At 41.3% G+C, this 20351-nt stretch overlaps 1 protein-coding gene across 1 annotated transcript in view; it reads left to right on the forward strand.

Moving 5' to 3' along the window:
- Window positions 1-20351, forward strand: part of raver2 (ribonucleoprotein, PTB-binding 2) — an 89917-nt gene that overhangs the window by 52054 nt on the left and 17512 nt on the right. Inside the window, 3 exon segments of the mRNA XM_013913398.1 lie at window positions 853-1160; window positions 2479-2643; window positions 17764-17955. Coding sequence (XP_013768852.1) covers window positions 853-1160; window positions 2479-2643; window positions 17764-17955 — 665 coding nt within the window.

The following is a 20351-nucleotide window of genomic DNA, read 5'->3' on the forward strand; positions in this document are numbered from 1 at the left end:
CACACACACACACACACACACACACACACACACACACACACACACACACACACACACACACACACACACACACACACACACACACACAAAAAAGCTCTTCAAATTTCATTAGACTTTCAGGACATGCCACTTTCTCTGATTTTAACGCGTCCTCCTTCCTCCAAATAACATAACAAAGCACTGACAGCCTCTGTGCACAGAACTCCTGTTGCTTCAAGTTATTTTAAAAACAGCTGATATTTTATCAGGTAGCTCTTTTGAATTCTCATTAAATTCTACATTTAACATTGCATTTGTTAGTGCTGTTGGTTCTCTCATTTATCAGGTTGATGTTTTTAAATAGAGTGAGGTGTGTGTGCGTGTGCGTGTGTGTGTGCGTGTGCGCGTGCGTGCGTGCGTGTGTGTCACAGTGGATCCCCCACCCCTACATAGTGCCTCCCTATTGGCTTTCTAGCTAATGTGTTGTCTTTCTCTCTGTGTATGTGCGTCCGTCTGTCTTTTATGACTGTGTTTCTGTGGTTTTGGTTGTTTGTGCCTAAATTTCCTCTTTCATCCCCCTCTTTTCTTTTTTCTTTCTATTTTTTTAACCCCGCCACATTTGGCCCGTCGCTCATTTTCTTTGCTTTTCACGTGAGTTCTTTTGAGCATGTTCTTTGACTGTGTGTCTCCATCCCGCATCCCCCGCAAACTTCTTTATGCACGTTTTTTTGAATGTCCGCTTTAAATGTATGTTTGTGTTTGTCCCGATCCTCCCGTCCATCCGTGTCTGTGTATCCCCTTTCTTTGTATGTGTCCTTGTTCCTCGTCCGTCTTTTCCCCTCGTCGCCGTCTCCATAATGTCCCCTCCTCCAGCTTTTGTGACTTTGCTGAACGGGGACCAGGCTCAGGATGCCATCCGCTCCCTCCACCACAGCACTGTCCGTGGGCGTTTGATCAACGTCACCCTGCAGCCCACCGACTCCCTGCTGTGCCTCACCAACCTGCCCCACACCTTCACCGCCCAGCAGTTTGAGGAGCTGGTGCGCTCCTATGGGAACATCGAGCGCTCCTTCCTGGTGTACAGTGAGCTCACGGGCCACTCCAAAGGATATGGGTTTGTTGAATACATGAAGAAGGATTCTGCTTCACGGGCCCGCTCGGAGCTCCTGGGCCGCCCAATGGTATGTTAGAGCAAGTGTTAAAAATCTGCTGCAGCAGGTACATGTAATGAGATGGGAAAGGAGTAGCCTAGGCCAGAAAACATCTTCTTTACATGGACTGAAACATCAAATGCTCAAAATAAGGGATTGATTATACTGGATTAGACTAGTTGCCAAGACAACACAGGCTGCTTATTTCTTTTGTCTTATTTACTATGTGCATGGTTTATATAGACAAAGCTCGACTGAAACTTGTTTCCATCGACGACCACCATTTGTTGAGGTTGATGGGAACTGGCAATAGAAGAGAAAAAAATATAATCAGTAAAAATGCAGGCCCTGCTGCTTGAGTTTGGTTTCAGTTTATGAATTGAACAAACCACACACACACACACACACACACACACGCACACACACACACAAAGAAAATCTGTCCAAGTAAAATTATCTGTGGGAACAAATGCTGAAATCATAATTGCTTAAATTTAAGTGCATCAAAATCGGTTTATTGCATACAATAATCTATGACCTCACATTTGTGAAAAGTGAATCGGAATCTGCAAATGGAAGTAGAGCTCAAGGGCTGACAGGCTTTCAAACCAGCACTTACAGCGGCAAGAGCGCAGACTGTATCTCGCATTAAAGCTTTGCAGAGTTTAGCAAGTGCCCGTGACGCCAGCTGAGGATCTTAAAGCAATCACCAACATGCCAGTTTTTCCTGGGTTTCTTCTGTATTTTGAGAACATTTTCTAGTGTCCTCCCAATTTTTTTTTTTAATGAATAATTGGAATGCACGCATGCCTATGTTTGGTTAGTTCTTCTAATCTTACCAAGTTGCTAGATTGTCGGTTAAACACAGTCTGTACAACCTTCACCACGACCTGGCAACCCGCTACCGATTTCAAGTGTCCAGACAGGCGGATCAGTCAAATGCTGAATGAATTAGATTACTCTCTGAGCTGGTGTTTCACCCCTTTTACTCCTAGACACAGCAGAGATCGAGACATTACACACAAAAAAGCGAGCCATATATTGTGACTGCTGTAAAGCTGGAAAGATATTCACGGATCCCAGCTTTTCAAATCAGGTGAAATGTGTTGTAAAAACACAAACAGACTCTTTTTTTCCCAATTGAAAGTAAAGTAGACATGTACAAATAGCGCTGTACTCTCTGTGGGATAACTGCACAGGGACAATCCACAAAGTGTAACCATGACTAATTGAGTACAATACAAACATTTTTATTTTGCAGTGTAGTGTCACCAAATGCGCTTGGCAAATAAGTGGACCTAGCGTTGCCTTACTGTCTGACTCTGCGTCTCACTGGTGCTTGTTGCAGGGGGATCGCTCGCTAATGGTGCAGTGGATGGACGTCAACCAGCTGAGCCAGGAGGAAAACCTGCACTCCAAGTGTCTGTGCGTGGACAGACTGCCCCTGGACCTCTGTGACTCTGAGGAGCTAACCCAGCTCTTTTCCGACACGTATAAACCCGTTTTCTGCCAGGTGAGATCACAGTGCACAGAAAACTATTCATTTTTGCTGTTTCAGTGTAAAAGTGCTGATCATGGACTGATTTAGCAAGTACAACTCAGTTGTAAACACAGTTTGAAATCAATATCTCCCCATTTTTTTTCCTCAGAGCTTAATATTGTGCAGAAGCTGAAAGGACTTTACACATGAATGTTCATCTCATTATGACATATGAAACATTCGGTTCACACACACACCTTTATCACAAGAACACCTCCAGGTGAGAGGTGCTGACATAAAATTCAGCGGTCAGCATCGGTGTTGGTCAGCCTCGCCGTATCACTAAGCAACCGTCTCTATGGTGAGGTGTGGTAACTGTGATACCGGCCCCACCCCTCAACTCCATCCCTCCCTCCTTCCATCCCACTCTGATCTGTCTTTTTTTCCACTTGCACCGTTCGCCCTGCTCCATTACATCCACTCCTCCCCCACATGCCCATTTAAAGTTCACACAATCGGCATCTGTCATCTACTGCATTTCCAGTTTTAGCTCCACCCCTCTGCCCCACTCCCACATAGAAATCAATACACCCACATCATCCTAGTCCCATGATGCTTTGTGGGTGTTTAGCTCATGTTGCTTCACTGTTGCAAAGCCAGCAGGCTTTGACCTATAGTTCAGCATTTTTTTATGTACAGTACATTATGTGCTTCAGAGCAGTTGTATTATTGCATTTCACCATGTATGCACCAGAATATTTCAGGATAAGAGCTTATGAAATGCTCTGCACAATCTATTAGGATGCAAAGAAAACATGTACAGAAATATGAAAAATGTGCATGCCATTATTTGCTAGTGTAATGTTAATGATAGTATTTATTATATCTCTTTCCTTATGGCAGAGATGGGCATGTATTAGGCCTGTGTGTTTGCCATTTGTCTGTATGGATAATATCTTTGTTTCAATATTCAAAAGCGATATCGGAACGCCCAAGAGTTCTTTCTTTTATTTGTTTATTTATGGTCATAAGGTCACCTTACTGTGATATTCAACTCTAAACCTCAAGAACTGTGAGATATATGAGTCAGAACACACATGAATAGAAATTGCAACCTGACTGGCATTTTTATTTCATCCTTTTTTGCTTATAGTGACTGTGGTGAATGGATTCGGGCAGTCTACAGTCATATTAGTGGTTTAGTCATAGTCTGCTAAGGCACAGCAATGATGCAGTGATGTTACTGTTTTCCACATTCACAATCCTAGCTGTGAATGCCAAGCAGGTTTGGTTCTCTGATGCCTTCCTGGTAGTGATGTTACAAGAAAAATCAATACTTAGGTTGTGCGTTTCTTTACCAGATTTTAGTAAATGATGCACTGGTTGACGGACATTGCCATGCCTTTAGTCATGCTGCATGCCTGATAAAACCTTTAGCGTGGTACCATGGTAAGGTTGTAGAATCTCTGTAGCTAGTTTGGCTCCCGTTGCTAGCTAGCTAGTCTTGCTTATGCATAATAGCTCATTCACACTAAAGTAGAAATAGGACGGCAACCTCCGTTTGACTGAGAAATATCAGCGGTTGCCCGGTGATTCCATTCAATTATGTCACACGCAGCAACCACTTGGAAACAGGTGAGGTGAGCAGCTGATTGGCCCTGCAACACCCCCAATACCTGAGCGACCACTTTCAATCACCATGTGATTCCACAGGTCACCTGGTGGTAGGCAACCTATAAATGCGGACAGATTGCCAGCACATTGAGATCAGTCTGGCTAAACTCTGAATATAAGTAGTTAATGGGACTTTTTCATCAACAGATGTGCAGTTTTCACCTGTATCGCTGTTTATTGTCAGGAGACTGCATGTATGCATGTACACGGTCGCCATAATTTTGGTCATGCTGCAGTCTCCAACCACAGTTTTCCCTGTTAGACTGCGTAGCATAATTGATTGAGATTGAGCCGTTTAATTGTCACTAGCAATGTTACACGAACACAGAGTGAAATAGGACCCCTTCCAACCGTACATACATTGCACAAACATGACGTTGGTAAGACAGGTCAGAGAGATGTATGATGGTAAAAAAACAATGAAATACATAAATGCATGAGGGAAGAGGAGGGAAAAATAAGAACTCCACCCAGACTGAGCTCCTAATGGGAGAGCAGTTTGAGAATAGAATAAAAACCCTCAGCACAATGAAGCACATGAATCTTCACACCTTACAACATAACAACATAAAAAACATGCGACTTGTGACAGGGGAGGGGGTATTGGACAGAGCCGATGTACACAACAGCCGTCCGGTCCGAGGAAGTAGGAGGATAGGGTCATACACCGTCTTGTGATCTGGGAGAATTTGTTGTTCCTGCCTCCGCCCTGGAACTTCCAGCTAGTGAGGTGAGGCTGCATGTAATTAGTGGTTGTTTGGGTTTGGTTTAGGGCGAAAAAGAGACCAGTTGATCAAATCCATAATTTCTTGTTTACAGAGAACAAGACTGAGAGAGTCTCTAAGAGTTAGACAAGACTAGACAAGGACAAAGAAGCCAAGCAGGAAATAAAAGGGAGGGACAGAGAGAAAGATGCGAGAGCCAAGAGAGACTCTACAAGAGAGAGATAACATAGATATTAATACTTAATAATATCAAAATACTGAATGTGTTTCTGTACAGGTCAGAGATCAGTGCTGTCTGCAGAATAGAAGAGGAGCTGTTCTGAGTTGGTCATTTTGTTTGTTGCATATTTATTTGTTTAAGATGATTCCCTAATGCCTCACTGCCAGCAGCTCCAGTTCACCTTGCATAAACCGTCCTCCTCCTCTGTGCACATAAGTAGAACTCAGCCCTTATGTCACTTTTTCTTTGTTCGGAGTGCACTTAACCTGTGGCCTTGGCCCCGAGCGTTATAATTCTGCTACCCATGAAAGGGCCCTCCAGGCAGCACTTTAGCTTGAGTCAGCCAGGAGAAATGGAAGGAAGAGAAAGTAAAGAATGTCAACCATATTAGAGGAAAGGACGGCAGGTTGGAAATGGAAGGAGGGATGGGAGTAAAGGAGGACGGCGCTAAGAATGCCAGAACTATTAGAGAGAGGATGGAGTGAAGGAGGAGAGCCGACAGTGTCAGGCATAATAGAAGGACAGCGAGACGTAGAGCTATGAGGTGAAATAGCGAAGAGGCGTATGATGCCAATCAAAGGAAGACGACTGGTGGCATATATGCAACTATTGATGTAATAATGATGACTAAGAGCAAGTTGAATACTCACATTTATAGGCAGGAGACAAAAAAAGAACAAATGTTACATAAAAATGTCTATCAAAGAGCGGACAAGTTCTGTTTTAAGACCTTTGATTTTTCTTTCAGGTCAGGATATAACTTCCAGTGGTTTGATTAAGATTGATGGATGGATGGTTTAAAGCAGTGCAGAAATAAATTGCTGCAAAAAAGTAATTTCTTCAGAGCAGTGTTAGATGAGTACGGACACAGCAAAGCATCATACTAGTGCCAACCTAACCCCCCCCCCTCCAAAAAAAACCCCCAACCAAACAAACAAAAAAGAAAAATCTGCACTATCAGTGGTGTATAAGTGATACAGATGGTGGTGATGGGCAGCAATGTCAGAACAAAAGCCGAGAAGTTAACAGCAAAGCGGTGAACGTGGATCTGAGCTTTCATGATACGTGTTTTATGAGGATGGATATGAGCACTTCTTGTGCTTTTTGGCCACTTTTAACTTTTCTTTCTTTTTTGTTTTTTAGAAGAAAAATCCCCAAGGCACCTTCAGCTTTGTTGACAATCAACCAGAAAAATGGAAATGAAAATAATGAGTTTTCTTTTGCTGTCGGGAGCCAGACAGTTGCCTTATTTAGTACAACAGGGGAGAAAAAAGAGCTAGTTTAGCTGATTTTGAATATGTACTCTTTTACTCTCTCAATCACTGGCACTTGCTTTTGTAGAGCTAATTAAATCTTTCCAAGTACAATCATAAGATTCTTGACACAATTATTGACCCCCTTTGGTGAAACGCAGTGTTTCAAAGTTTTATTTGAAAAGATGATCTCATTCAGTGACGTCTTCCCGCTGCACACAAAGGTGACGATAAATCTGTGAAATCATTGGATTTAGCAGAAGTACACCACAAGCGTTCTTTTTTTCCCCCTTTTTTTTAATGGAGGCTTACTTAGATTAACTCCACCTCTCCCTTCATTGTCCAGCACTCGTCATAAAGACATTTGCACTTAAAGCTGTCACTGTGATAGACCATGTACCTCTCTTCAAAGACAGCTGTGACAGGGCTGTCCTGACCTCATCACTCTGTTCCGACAACTGACGTGACCATTTAAACTGTCTCACACACACATGCATACATGCGCACACACACAAACACACACCGACAAACTGACAGGTGCTCCCCCGAGCCTGAGCCCTGCCAGTGATGCATTCTGCATCGCTTTGCTGGGGACCACGACTGGAGGTCAAGAGCTGTCGGACACAGTGATTGCTAGCTATGCGTGCACACACATGCACAGTGCACACACATGCACAGTCACATGTATAGTAACATCATTTAAGAGTAGACAGGCAACTGCTTTTTTAAAAAATTGTTTTTAAGGTGTCTTTGCAGTATTGAGCTTGACAGCATTAATTCAGTGAATCCGCTTTAAATTCGTATTTGCCGTTTCTCCTGTTGTACTGATGATACTGAGATTCCAGGCAGTCCATTGGCACATGTTAATGCAATGGGATTTTTTTCCTTCTCTTTTCACTCAACCCCAACTCCAAACAGCAGATGGTTACTCATCCACGAGTCATTTTGTGCTGGAAGTCTCTTCCTGTTAAAAGGGAGTTCTTGGATTGGTGAAATGATTGGTCTTCTCTCGTAAATAGTGAAGAGTCTTTACCTTGAGAAAATCAGCAGCTCTCATTCTGTAGTTTTACCTCTTTGTTGCATCTTTATAATTATCCATCCATCCATTCACTTCCACTTATCCTTTTCAGGGTCGCTGGAGCCTATTCCAGCTGTCATAGGGCGAGAGGCGGGGTACACTCTGGACAGGTCACCAGTCTATCACAGGGCCAACACACAGAGACAGACAACCATTCTCGCTCACATTCACTCCAGCATTCACACCTATGGGCAATTTGGATTAACCAATTAACCTATCCCCACTAACTGCTTGTCTTTGGATGGTGGGAGGAAGCCAGAGTACTCAAAGGGAACCCACACAAACACGGGGAGAACATGCAAACTCCACACAGAAAGACCCCGGCCTAATGGTGGAATTGAACTCAGGACCTTCTTGCTGTGCGGCAACAGTGCTAACCACCGTGCCACCGTGCTGCCCATTTCTAATTATAATTGAGCTATTTGTATATATTATAGCCATCTCTTATATTTTGTGATATATTGTATTATTTAATTTAGTTCAGTCTGTTACTGTTGTCGTCTTGGAGCAACTGTAACCACATCATTTCTTCAGAGATTATTAAAGTATTCTGATTCTGATTTTGGTAGATGAAACAGTTCAAGCACTTCTGCTCTTCATCTGATAATAATGCAGTGTAGTCTTGAATCACATGTTGTTGGTCACATGGTCACATCACATGGACTAATCAAAACCCATATATTACACTGACCAGACGCTTGATAGATATATAAATAACCACACTCAGATGTGGATTGTTTATTATTCCCTGTTGATGATCTGAAAAGTCAATAAAGAAAAATCAGTAAGATATTAGTAATGCAACATATCAGTAAATACAGTGGAAAAAAGTTTAGACAAATAAGAAAAAACACAGCAGATGACTTGAAAAAGTAAGAATAATGATGAACCAGTTTTCAACTGGCATCATATAATGAAATTAAATAAAACTGAAAAGTTTAGCACAGCAAGTTGAGATACAGACATGAGTGAGCAAGAATTTCCTGCCAGAACTCTCTGCACTCTAGGCTTCTTCAATGCAGAGCTGCCAGCCAAGTCAACTCTTTTATAAAGCAAGTGCTGAGCAAAGCGCTTAACATTAAGAACTGAATAAAAATACAAAACCATCAGCATGGAAGCACCAAAGCATTACATCTGTGTACATCCAAATATGTTTTAGAGATCTGTTGAGTCAAAGATGTGTGTCATGACTTGGTCACAACACATAACAGACTACATGTTTGTTAACAATCAATCATAAATCGCTCACATTCACAACATGTGCCATGTCTGTCCTAAGTGTCAATGTGTAGCAACAAGAGGGCAGTTTGGGTCCCCCAACATTTTGTTTTTCAGTTTGGCGTGCTGAGTATGGACGAACTTTCTGTTCCTGTTGGATATGTTGTTTAAGGTGCATGAAGAGTTTTTTAGGTTAGAAGTGAGTGTTTTTTGTAATGGACCTTATTATACACAAAGCACCAATAATACAACTCAAGATCTGTAACAAATAACAACAAGAACAAATAAAATCCAACATGTCATGATGGAAAATGCTGTTCTCAATCAGCAGCATCCCTTTACATGTAGATTCCCACTTGAAAACTCAGCCTTTAGTGCTTCATATCTTTGTGAAAATTTGCTGTCGTACTGAACAAGTTAAAAAAAAAAAAAGAGTCATCAGCTGCTGTTAATTATGCTGAAACTGAAGTTGCCTCAAGTGCCACAGCACTTTGGCTTGACTCATTTAGCATAGATGCCTGATTATGCTGTCAAAACCCTGGCTAGTAAGGAATGTTTGAGTATAAGACGAGAGTGCTTCATGTAACAAAATGCTGTAAGTGTGATTTTCAGCCATATTGCATTTATATTCCTTTTATCATTTCGCTTAGACATGGTGTCTTTTCTTTGCATGAATATGTTGTATGTTGCATAGTAGTTTAAATATACACTTACAGTCCCATTATTAGTGTGCCTTACTAGTTGTAGGCTGTACCTCCTTTTGCCTTGAGAACTACCTTAATTCTTTGCACACATGTCCTGTTCCACCACATCCCAAAGGTGCTCCACTGCAGGTCTAGTAACTGTGGAGGCCACTTGAGTATAGTGAACCAGTGTGAGATGACGTGAGCTTTGACGTGGTATGTTGTCCTGCTGGTAGCAGCCGTCAGAAGACTGCTCATATGGTCACATGGTCAGCAAGACTCAGGTAGGCTGTGAAATGCAAACCATGCTCAATTCATACTAAAGGGCCCAAAGTGTGCTACGAAAGTTATCTCCCACATCATTACACCACTGCTACTAGCCTTGATATGAGGCTAGGTTGGAACCATGCTTTCATGTTATGTTAACCCTACTCTCTGGATCTGATAGCAGAAAACAAGAATCATCACACCAGACAACGGGTTTCCCGTCTTCTGATGTTCATTTTCCGTAATCCCATCCCTGTTCTTACAGTTACTGACATGAGGGCAACTGGTGTGGCTTCTGCTGCTGTAACCCATCTGCTTCAAGGTTCAGTTGTGGGTTCAAAGATGCTCTTCTGCATAACTTAGTTGTACTGAGGGGTTTTTGATTTACTGTTACCTTTTTGTTCGCTCAAAACCATCTGTTGGGCATTCTCCTCTCACTTCTGGCATCTACAAGGCATTTTTACCCAGAGAACGGCTGTTCACTCCAGTGTTTTCCTATTTCTTTCTTTTTTCTTTTTCCCCCCTATAGATAGTTGTGTGAGAGTAGATCAGCTGTTTCTGAGATACTCAGACCAGCCTGTCTGACATCAACTTCCACGCAGGTCATCTTGAGTGCACCTATATGCCTAATTCAGTTTCTCTCATGTTTTTTTATTTTCACCTTTATTTATACAGGTAAATCTCATTGAGACACGAGGTCTCATTTTTAAGAGCGACCCGTTTTAAATATCCATACAAAATGACAACATGTTAAAACATACTGTAGTTGTTACAATTCATACAAAAAAATTGCACCTGAAAATAAAATAAAAGACAGTAACAATACCACAAGAACATGAACAGACATCCAATGATGCTTTCTCTGTTGTCCTTAAAATTGGTTTAAAGCCCTTCAGTTCAGTTAAGCTGCACAGCTTCAAATCCTGTTGTAATTTGTTCCAAGTATAAGGAGCATTGTAAGAAAATACCTCAAATAATGTCACCATAATCAATGTGATGTAAGAAGGTGGCAGCAACAAATTGTTTTTTCACACCTTACTTTTAATCTGAATGTTTTTTATAAGATTTCCAATGTGTGGCTTAAAAGAAAGATCATGTGATTGGCTGATTAGATATTTGTATTAAGCACTTGAACCGGGTCACCGAATAAAGTCACTGGTGAGAGTATGCCTCATTTTCTGATTAAACAGCATCAAAACAAACATGTCAGTGCATGCAGTGATGATGATTTCCGACACATAAAGATGAAAACTCTAAGCGTATTGCATGCAAGTGAAATTTGAAGGCTTATGGATCACAGTTTGGCTTTTATGCACCGCTCAAAGAAAACTGTGCTTTTAGTCAAAAATCCATATTTTCCCTGGACTTGAGTTTGTGCAGTGGGTTAGCGTAATCTGTTATTCAAACATAACTACCTATTGGCCAACGTGTGGAAAAAAATGTGCTAATTAGACTGGTACAGGGTAATTGCATATTGCAGGAGAAGGAGTTTCTTCTGGGCCAATCTGTTTTTGATTTGCATCAAGAATAATTTGGAGGATGAAGCACGAAGTGCTAAATTTGCTCATATAATTACTCTTTAATGTTCTCAAAGTCTGCCTTGAGGACAAGGTAGAGCCACACGTGATAGGAAAAAAACAGAAAAAAGGATCATTGCAATGCAAACAGTTTCTGATTTCCATCTTAAAATCTGTTTTGGTTTTTTTTTTATCATCCAAAGGCATTTAAAGCATAATTTTGAAGGAAAATCTGGGAAACTTGACATTAGATCAGAAATATTTTTGTTTTTTGTCTTTCTCTGTACAATAGTCTTAATGTGAACACTCCTGCAGTAAGAGGACATTTCAATCTTCAAACCATGATCCAGAAATTATGGTCTTTGTTGGAGGGGTGTTGGGTTTTTAAAGAGACTGTACACATGGAAACAGAGAGAGAAAGAGCTAAATGACAACTGGCATCCACAAGGCTCAGATACAGTACGCACAAGCCCATTTTAAATTTGCATAAGTGTGCAGATTCAAATAATGATTGAATGTTTTATATATTCCAGTCTTCTGTTGTGTGAGTGCAGTCGGAGAAAAAAAATTAAGGGAGAAGCTCACTCAGTCTTTGCATCCTTGCTCACGAACGCGCGCACAAACACAAGTTGATGACAGTCTGAATGCCATTTTCACAGAATCCAATTTGATATATAATGTTTGTTTCACAGTTTACCCACTTCCACTCGTGTGTGTGTGAGAGTGTGTATTCATATCATTGTGGGGACCAAAAATTGGAAGTTTACTATACTTGTGGGGATCAACACACCTCATGGGGACCAAAATCCTGGTCCCCATGAGTTTGAAGGCATTTTTAAGACTCAAAATGTGGCTTTAGTGTCAGAGTTACATTTGGGTTATGGTTAGGTAAGGGCTAGGGAAAGCATTATGTCAATTAGATCGGCGGTCCCCAACCCCCGGGCCGGTCCGTGAGTCATTTGGTACCGGGCCGTGAGAGTTGAGGCTCGGGTGTGAAATTTATAGTTTTCAGGGTTTTTATCGGTTTTTATCGTTAACTCAGTTTCCCAGTGTCCCTTCCCGTGTGTTATGAATAAATCTTTTTTGGTACCGGTACTGGTTTTATTTTGCTGTATTTATCCACGACACCTTAAAGGCTGGTCCGTGAAAATATTGGGGGACATAAACTGGTCTGTGGCGCAAAAAGGGGCCGCTGAATTAGATTCACAAGCTATGAATACCCGTCTGTGTGTGTGTGTGTGTGCGTGCGCATCTGTGTGTGTGTCCACACAAAAATGGTTAGCAAGTTTTTATGTGTTTTTCTTCCTGTCTTCTCTGGCTCATATTGTCTGTCAGCCCACCCCCCCTCATTCTCTTCAACCATCAGTCACTTAATCAATCACTGATGTTTTCTGCCTCACTTTTATGTCTCCTTCCTCCGCCACTTACTTTCTTTCTTTTCCCTCCTCACTCCCACTCTCTCTCCCCCATCCATCCATCCATATCTCAAGTGGTAAAGTGGTTCCGGTCATTTCCATGCAGTTTGCTTAATATATGCTGATGATAATAGCCTATCGACCTACTCCTCCACACATACGTGCATATTCCTCTTGTGTTCCCTGCATTCATTCAACCATCCATCTCTCCATCCCCCTGTTCAGGCTGGAGGGAACAGCAGACGAATGAGAGGTGGGAGGAAGTGGAGGGGCCACTTGATTGAGTGTTGAAGCTAACAGGCGTCAGTGTTCGTGCTGAAAAAGTACAAATGCGTTTGCTTTCCACTGATTCAAAATTCCTTTATTTTTACAACAAAGAGAAAGGAAAGAAAAAATTGAATCATTTCATAAACTACTCACATATGGAAGTGTTAATTATTTCAACAACATGCAGTGAATGAATCTAAATCATTCAATATTTGGTGTGACCAACCTTTGCCTTCAAAACGGCATCAGTTCTTCTTCTGGGTACACGACAACAACAAAGGAACTTGGCTGGTAGGTTGTTCCAAACATCTTGGAGAACTAACCACAGATCTTCTGCGGATGTACGCTTCCTCAAATCCTTCTGTCTCTTCATGTAATCCCAGACACACTCGATGATGTTGAGATCAGTGCTCTATGGGGCCATAACATCACTTCCAGTACTTCTGATGACTTTGGCTGTATGTTTTGGTCGTTGTCATGCTGCAGAATACGTTTGGGGCCAATAAACAACCATTTATATTTCTGAAAGCATTCTTTGTAAACAGCATTTTTTCTTTTACACCTGCCTAAAACGTTTGCACAGTACTGTATGTACATATGTGCAATGTAAACGCAGAGTTTGAAACTCTTCTGAGTTTAGCTGATGCCTTAGCTGTTTGCAGCAGTTGAAAATAAATAATCAAGTTTCTGATTTGCTCACATTTCATGTGAAAGCCTTTGTGTATGAATTCTTATACCCTCCCTGATTTTATGCTGTATGTGGAGGCATCAGAAGACTTATTCATATTGGGGGGTTTTTCTGTGTAGACCTTAGTCATGTACTTCGATTCATATGCTGGCCCTTAGAGGTCAAAACTGCGACTTGAGAAAACTCAGATATCTTCACCTCTTGGCGAACAGTGGTAAAACATTAGCAAAAGCTGCATTTAGTTGAATTGATTGTATTTTATTTTTAATTTATTGCTGAAGATGCTTTCCTAATGTTTAACTCAACTTTCTGAACTGCTTTCCTTTTATTAGCCCTGGAAGGTGAAATAGGCTGAATAATGTATTCAAACAATGGTTTACCTTAAAATGTCAGGAAATACTACCCCCCCCCCAAAAAAAAACAACAAAAAAACAACAAAAAAACAAAAAAATAAACAGACATCCAGTTTCTAAGAATTTCAAGCTGAAAACCTACGAGTCCAAATGTACAAAGCAGTAAATGTCTGGTACATTTGGTTGAGAATAATTGAATCAATGAGCATCCAAATGAGTTGAAATTATAGGTGCTAATTTTCTGTTGATCATCCTTCTTCCTTGTTTTTTTCCAGCTCTGCTTGTATTTAATATTGCATTATTTCAGGCAGCAAATTCATGGAAAGAATTACCTTCAAACATGTACCATTAAAACCACCTGCTGCTCCACGCTGCTGTTGCTGCCTGATTGTTGATCATTATTCGTATTAATGTCTCTGTTGTTCTGTCCCGTTCTGCTTTGTTTAACCCTGAAGGACTTTTTCATTGCTCTCACATTAGAAATTTGTCACTTGGACTTTGGATTTATTGACTTTCATACCCTCAAGATCAGAGTTTATTGCAACATTATAAGAGAGTAGCCAGGGCTTTTCCACCAGTGTTGTGATGGTGTCACATCTAGAACTGCTTCCAGTAGAGATTCAAAAAATAAAAATTCCAAGAAGACTGATGCTGATGTGACAAAGCTGGATAGAGAGAAAACCCCCAAAAGCACTTGGTGACAATGAGAAGAAGAAACTCCCTTTTTTTTAACAGGAAGAAACCTGGTAGAACCAGGATCAGGGAGGAGCAGCCATCTGCTGCAACCGGTTGAGGGTGAGAAAGATGCCCACAGATTACATCCTTCCATAGAAATTACTCCAACCTCACAGTTATACTACTTTCTCAAAAGAAACCAAAGCTGACTTCACTCATTAACAACATTGCGCTGATGTACTATAAAAGTACTTGGTCAAAATAACGTTAATCCACAATTAACACGACAAATCTCACGCTATGGCTAAGGACCAGTAGTCACATTGGTCTGCTGTTTTGCTTGCTGCATGATTGGTATTTCACAGCGTCTGCACCTTTCAAAATACATTTGGCCTGTGCGATACAGACTGTGTTGATTGATATAAAAGCCTCCATGACTCACACGCTCTTATGCGACCTTGTGTGCAAAGAGAACCACAAATATAGCTCTTCAGCTTTGTTTTGCACAATTTTCCCCTTCTTTACTTTTCAGAGTAAAAAGGTCAGTAATGTTTTGGCTGATCACTTGGTTGCAGCTTAAAGTAGTGGGGAGATGTGGCCAGAGTCTATCACAAATGCTGCATTTCAGCGGGAGCAAACCACACAATATGTACCGAATGAATGCAAAAGTGCACCTTCCTTTCGCCGTATGGAAATTAATATAAGAAATCAGATAAGGGTTTCTCATAAAAGTGTTCATTTATATAGTTGCAGCTTCCTGAAATTATATATGCTTTTCTCTTTGGCTGAAATATCCAGAGTCTATGAATATGCAGATTTTTTTTTTAACACAGCTGTTTATATTCTGTAGACACTACAAGTAACGCTGCATTTAACTTCCAACAGTGCCACGAAATTCTCTTTGTTTGTGCGTGTCTGGAATGAAGATGAATTTATTTGAAAACTGCCTTTTTGGTGTCTAATTGTGCACCTTTAGCAGCGATGATGCAAGTATTAACAAACCAAACCTTCAAATGGTCTCTAACAGATCACACATCCTTTAAAATGTGAGAGAAGTTAAATTGAGTTCCTGTCCTTTTTATTCCTGCTGTATTTCATATGAATCGAACCAGTGCTAACAATACGTTAAGTGGTATGTTTTAACCACAAGCCATTACTTTGTGGACATAGTCATTATCCGATAAAGTCCATTAGCTATAAGCTATTAGCCTGCCTGCATTATTTAGCTTGAGCTCAGAAGATGGAAATGACTCAGCCTTCTTGACAGAGAAGTCAGTCTTTATCAGCAGGACACTCTAACGCTGAGACATGTCTTTATTGACTGCTGACCATAAATGTATGATAATAAGGCTCTGTCAAGTTTATATGCTGAAAAAGGCCCATTATTCGATCCGGCTCCTAAGTAGGAGATTATTGTAGTTTGGAGCTGTCTTTTCCACAGACACTATGTTAGGTTGTGTTTGTGTGTATCTCTGTCTATGTGCACATCCCTGAAGCGGTGTAGGAAGAGCAAAAGGATGTATCTTTTACATCATGTCATTTCTTTATCTATCCTTTTTGACAAAAGAAGCTGAGAGAAGCACTTCTACCTCCACTCCACTGTTATCTGTCACTTCCCTGTCTGTCAGTCATGCACAGAAAAAAACCCATACATGCATGAATTTGTGCATTTGTTAGTCTAAAACTCTCTGAAAACATTGGGCGGATTAGGATTCGGATAACTTTGCAGTCTTTGCAGCCTCTCATGCTGGCTTCTCATTTTCTTAGTCAAAGTGCATCATGACGGTAGCTTGGGCTGCACAGATAACTGCCACTGGAGAAGATTGTGTTTTGCCAATCAGTCTTCTAGATGAATGATATTGCTATTCCTAGATGGTGCCGAGAACGTGCAGATATAAAAACGTGTCTGACCTCCTTTGTTTGCCCCGACGATTTATTAAAAGATAGTAAATGCAAGTATTTTTAGGTCTCTGGTGAGGGGGAGGGGGGCACACCTATCAAGCAGTAAGCAGCTGATACTGGCTGATAAGAAGTCAGTAAATTTTCTTTTGCGTACTGAAAAAGAAATCCACTTTAAAATACATTTACTTCATTAACCCCTTAGCAGTCCTACAAATTTACAATTAGTCCCCTAAACCATCCAATGTACCGTGGGCGGTACGTCCGACTGCTAACAGGTTAAACAGCTCTTGGCGATAATGCTGCAGTGGTGGCGTATTAATTTTTTATTCCTACAGATAATTGCTGAAGTCTGAAGGGCTGATGACGTTAGTTTGTAGTGTCAGAACTTACGTTGTTTTCAGAAGTTGATGTTGGGTTTTATGCTGGACTATTGCTCTTGCTACTGGTGGCATTTCTCCCTTATATCACTCGACCCACTTTCTCCTGAAGGAACTCGCTCCAGCCTGCTGGGTGCATTTAACCAGGACAGGTTATTCCATATGTTTTGAACCCACCAGTGAGCAGACAGTTCTAACATCTTACAGCTAATGTGGCATGCCTGGAAGTGGAAAGGTGTACTGTATATTAGTGAAAGCCTGTTAAGTAGATTTGGAGCATTCCTGTGAACTAACAGGAACAACAAACAGATGACAGGAGTGCGCCTGCTTTTAATCAGACACTCCAGCAGGTGAGCATCTGCAAAAGGCATGCCATTATCAGGCACAAATCTGATAATGGCATGAATGCAATCCTTGTAATAAGTGGGAGCATAAGAAGACTACTCTGCCCCAGTAAGACATGTAAAAAAAGAAAAAAGAAGAAGCTAAAATAAAACACGAGATACGAGTTGTTTTCTTTTTCTTTTCTTTTTTTCTTTTGGTTTTTGTAGTGCTCCACATTTACAAGTGTCAATAGGGATTTTTCAGATCTCCTTAAGCACAAATTAGCTCAATTCATCATGTTTATACAATTTGTGGGATGTGATCAATACCAGTGTCTTGACGTTGCCGGTTCCCCGGCCAACTAGGAATTTAGATGAAGAATCAAACACGAGGAAAAAAGAAATTCAAATAATTTTTCACATTAGAGCCCACATTTCTGTGCCCAGCCACAGAAGAAAAATCTAAAAGAATGACTTACTGAATAAATGCTTTGTCGTTTTATGTGTGTTTCTTCTAGCTTGCTCAGGATGAGGGCAGTCCAGTGCGAGGGTTTGGCGTGGTGGAATATGAGAGCGCCGAGCAGGCAGAAGCTGTGCTGATAGAGATGGACCGAACTCTGGTGGGAGGACAGGAGGTCCGTCTGTCACTCTGTACCCCTGGCACCTCAGGGAGAAGCACCTTGGCTGCACTCATTGCTGCCCAGGGTATGGTGAGTATATTACGGAGAAAGCAGCATCACAGACGCATCACAGAGTGTACTGAAGAGAGCGCAGACGGCAGTACACGGCATTTAATGTCGCCTTCTGTTAACGCAAGAAGAGGCTAATATTAGCGGCAGCATTGGTATAGTAGCAATCTTAACAGTTCACTAGCCACCAGTTTTAATGTAATATACCCGCCCAAAGTGTTATTTAGAATAAACCCCAGCCGTACTGTATTTATTACAGACTTGAAGAATCGATGAGAGATGAATCACAATTTATTAGTGTGGATATGTCAGTATGTCACAGTTATATCTTCCACATAAAAATGTGCAAAGGTTTTCACCCAGCCCCCACATAAAAACACAATTTAAACACAAAACGACCGGCTGATTTGCAAAATGCGAGCTTTTGGTTTTTTCACGCCATTTGAAGTGTGCAGAGCTAAAGTGAACAAATTAACCTACAGAAGCTGGAAAATTTCTCTGACATTTTTTCCATCTCTAACCTGCTGCTGAGCCCACAATTATTAATCTACGGGCATGGTTTTTATCACCAAATTAAAGGAAAAATCTTTTTTTTTTTTTCTTTCTACTGCATAGAGCAAGTTATCAGGGCTCTCTGGGATTTTAAACCAGGTGGAATTATAAGCTGTTTTGAAAAAGAAGTGCCAAACTCAGTTCGCATCACTTTTTGACACTTGGTTATAGTTACATAACATGCTGTCACCATGGCAACTAACTGCCACTTAGCTGACACAGGTGGACCGCTGAGGTGCGATGCATTTGAATTTCATCATCCGATTCGCTGATTTGACTCTCGTCTCTCCGCAGCTCAAGTCCGGCAGTAGCAGAAATCTTAGTTACTGTTAAAGCTGATTCCATATTCCTACCATGTTGCTTGGCTGTATTTGGACCATCATCAGCTTACCACACCCCCTAAACCTCCAAACCCACCGTCACTGTAAATGAATTGAAACATTCCCTTTGCTATTTCCTATCATAAATCCTAATATTACTTTCAAATTTTAAAACGTTATGTCACAGTAGTCTCATTTTTGTAGCATTCCCTCATACGTGGAGGACCACATGCTACAACACTGACACACTGGACTTCTCATGGAAAAACAACAAAAAAAGAGCGGATATGCTCACAGCTACTTTTCCATCTAATTGTGATGCCAGTGCCGGGTGGTTCTTGCACATCCGCTGCTGAGAAACACCGAGGTTTGACGTGGAGCACATGCACGAACACCCTCTAGCCGAGAAGTTCTTTGTAGCTGTGATACCCCTCCTACACAGAGCTGTGGTAGCAGAGAGGCACTGACATGATAATTATAGTTCTATAGACTGATTGGGCTCCTCCGCTGTCTCCCGCAGCCTGAAATAAACCAAACCACAAGCTAGTGACACACTATGACACTCATACGTGCACCCATTCAAACAGATGCACCCAGCGAACCCGCACACGGCATGTAAATACAGCGAGTGAGAGTAAGTGAGAAGTGAGAGTTCCCAAAAGGAGGAGTCCCTGCTAATCCCTGTGGGTACCTCGATTTACTACAGCTACTGAGTCCTGACAGGTTTGTGTGTACGTGGGTATGGAAGGAATCTAGGGACAGAGAAGGGAAGCGGTTAATGGCTACTTAAAGAGCGGTCCAGATGGTGTTTATTTCATGCTAGTAGACATATCGTGAATGAAATAAGCAGTCACCACCGTGACTGACTGTTTTTCACATGCAGTGCAGCAATGACTGCGTCAGAATCACTTGATTCAGAGAGTTTCGTATGTAACAAACCTCAGCCAGGTTAGTATCCTGCTAGCTTGCAATCAAGAGCAAGGATTATCCAGCATTAGCAACACATAATTATTCTTGATAATGTCATTAAGACGAACACTGATGATATTTTATATCTGTTTATGTGTTTCCTGTGTAGTAGAGAGTGATAAATGAAACACATCACTACCTCGTATGTCAGCTTGTAGGTGGTTCTCTCTTTTCTCTTTTCTCAGGTTTGAGAATAATTATTGTTATCAGAATACATCAAACCTACATTTGTATAGAAGGTGAGCAGCTACCGCCTTCGCTGCGGGTGGGCGTTGGATGCGTTGGAGCTGGAGGTGAGGAGCAATTTTCACAGATTCGCACCTACTAATGGCGGCTCATGCTGAAGACCTGGAGGGATCGTTGTCATAGGCTGAACGTCTACATATGTCACTTTGATGAAGAGAGATGAGTTTTCAGGGCTTTCATCAGTGTTCTCAGAGGAGCCGTAATCACGTTTTAAAATACAGGAATGATGGGACGAGATGTAAAATAGCGCTCGTCGGGAAATAGCATCTTAAAGATTTTTCATTTTACAGTATTTGAAGTTTGAAGTATGTCACGTAGGTTTTCATGAAT

This window comes from Pundamilia nyererei, unplaced genomic scaffold (assembly GCF_000239375.1).
Source record: "Pundamilia nyererei isolate P.nyererei 1_Seehausen unplaced genomic scaffold, PunNye1.0 scaffold00130, whole genome shotgun sequence".
NCBI lineage: Eukaryota > Metazoa > Chordata > Actinopteri > Cichliformes > Cichlidae > Pundamilia > Pundamilia nyererei.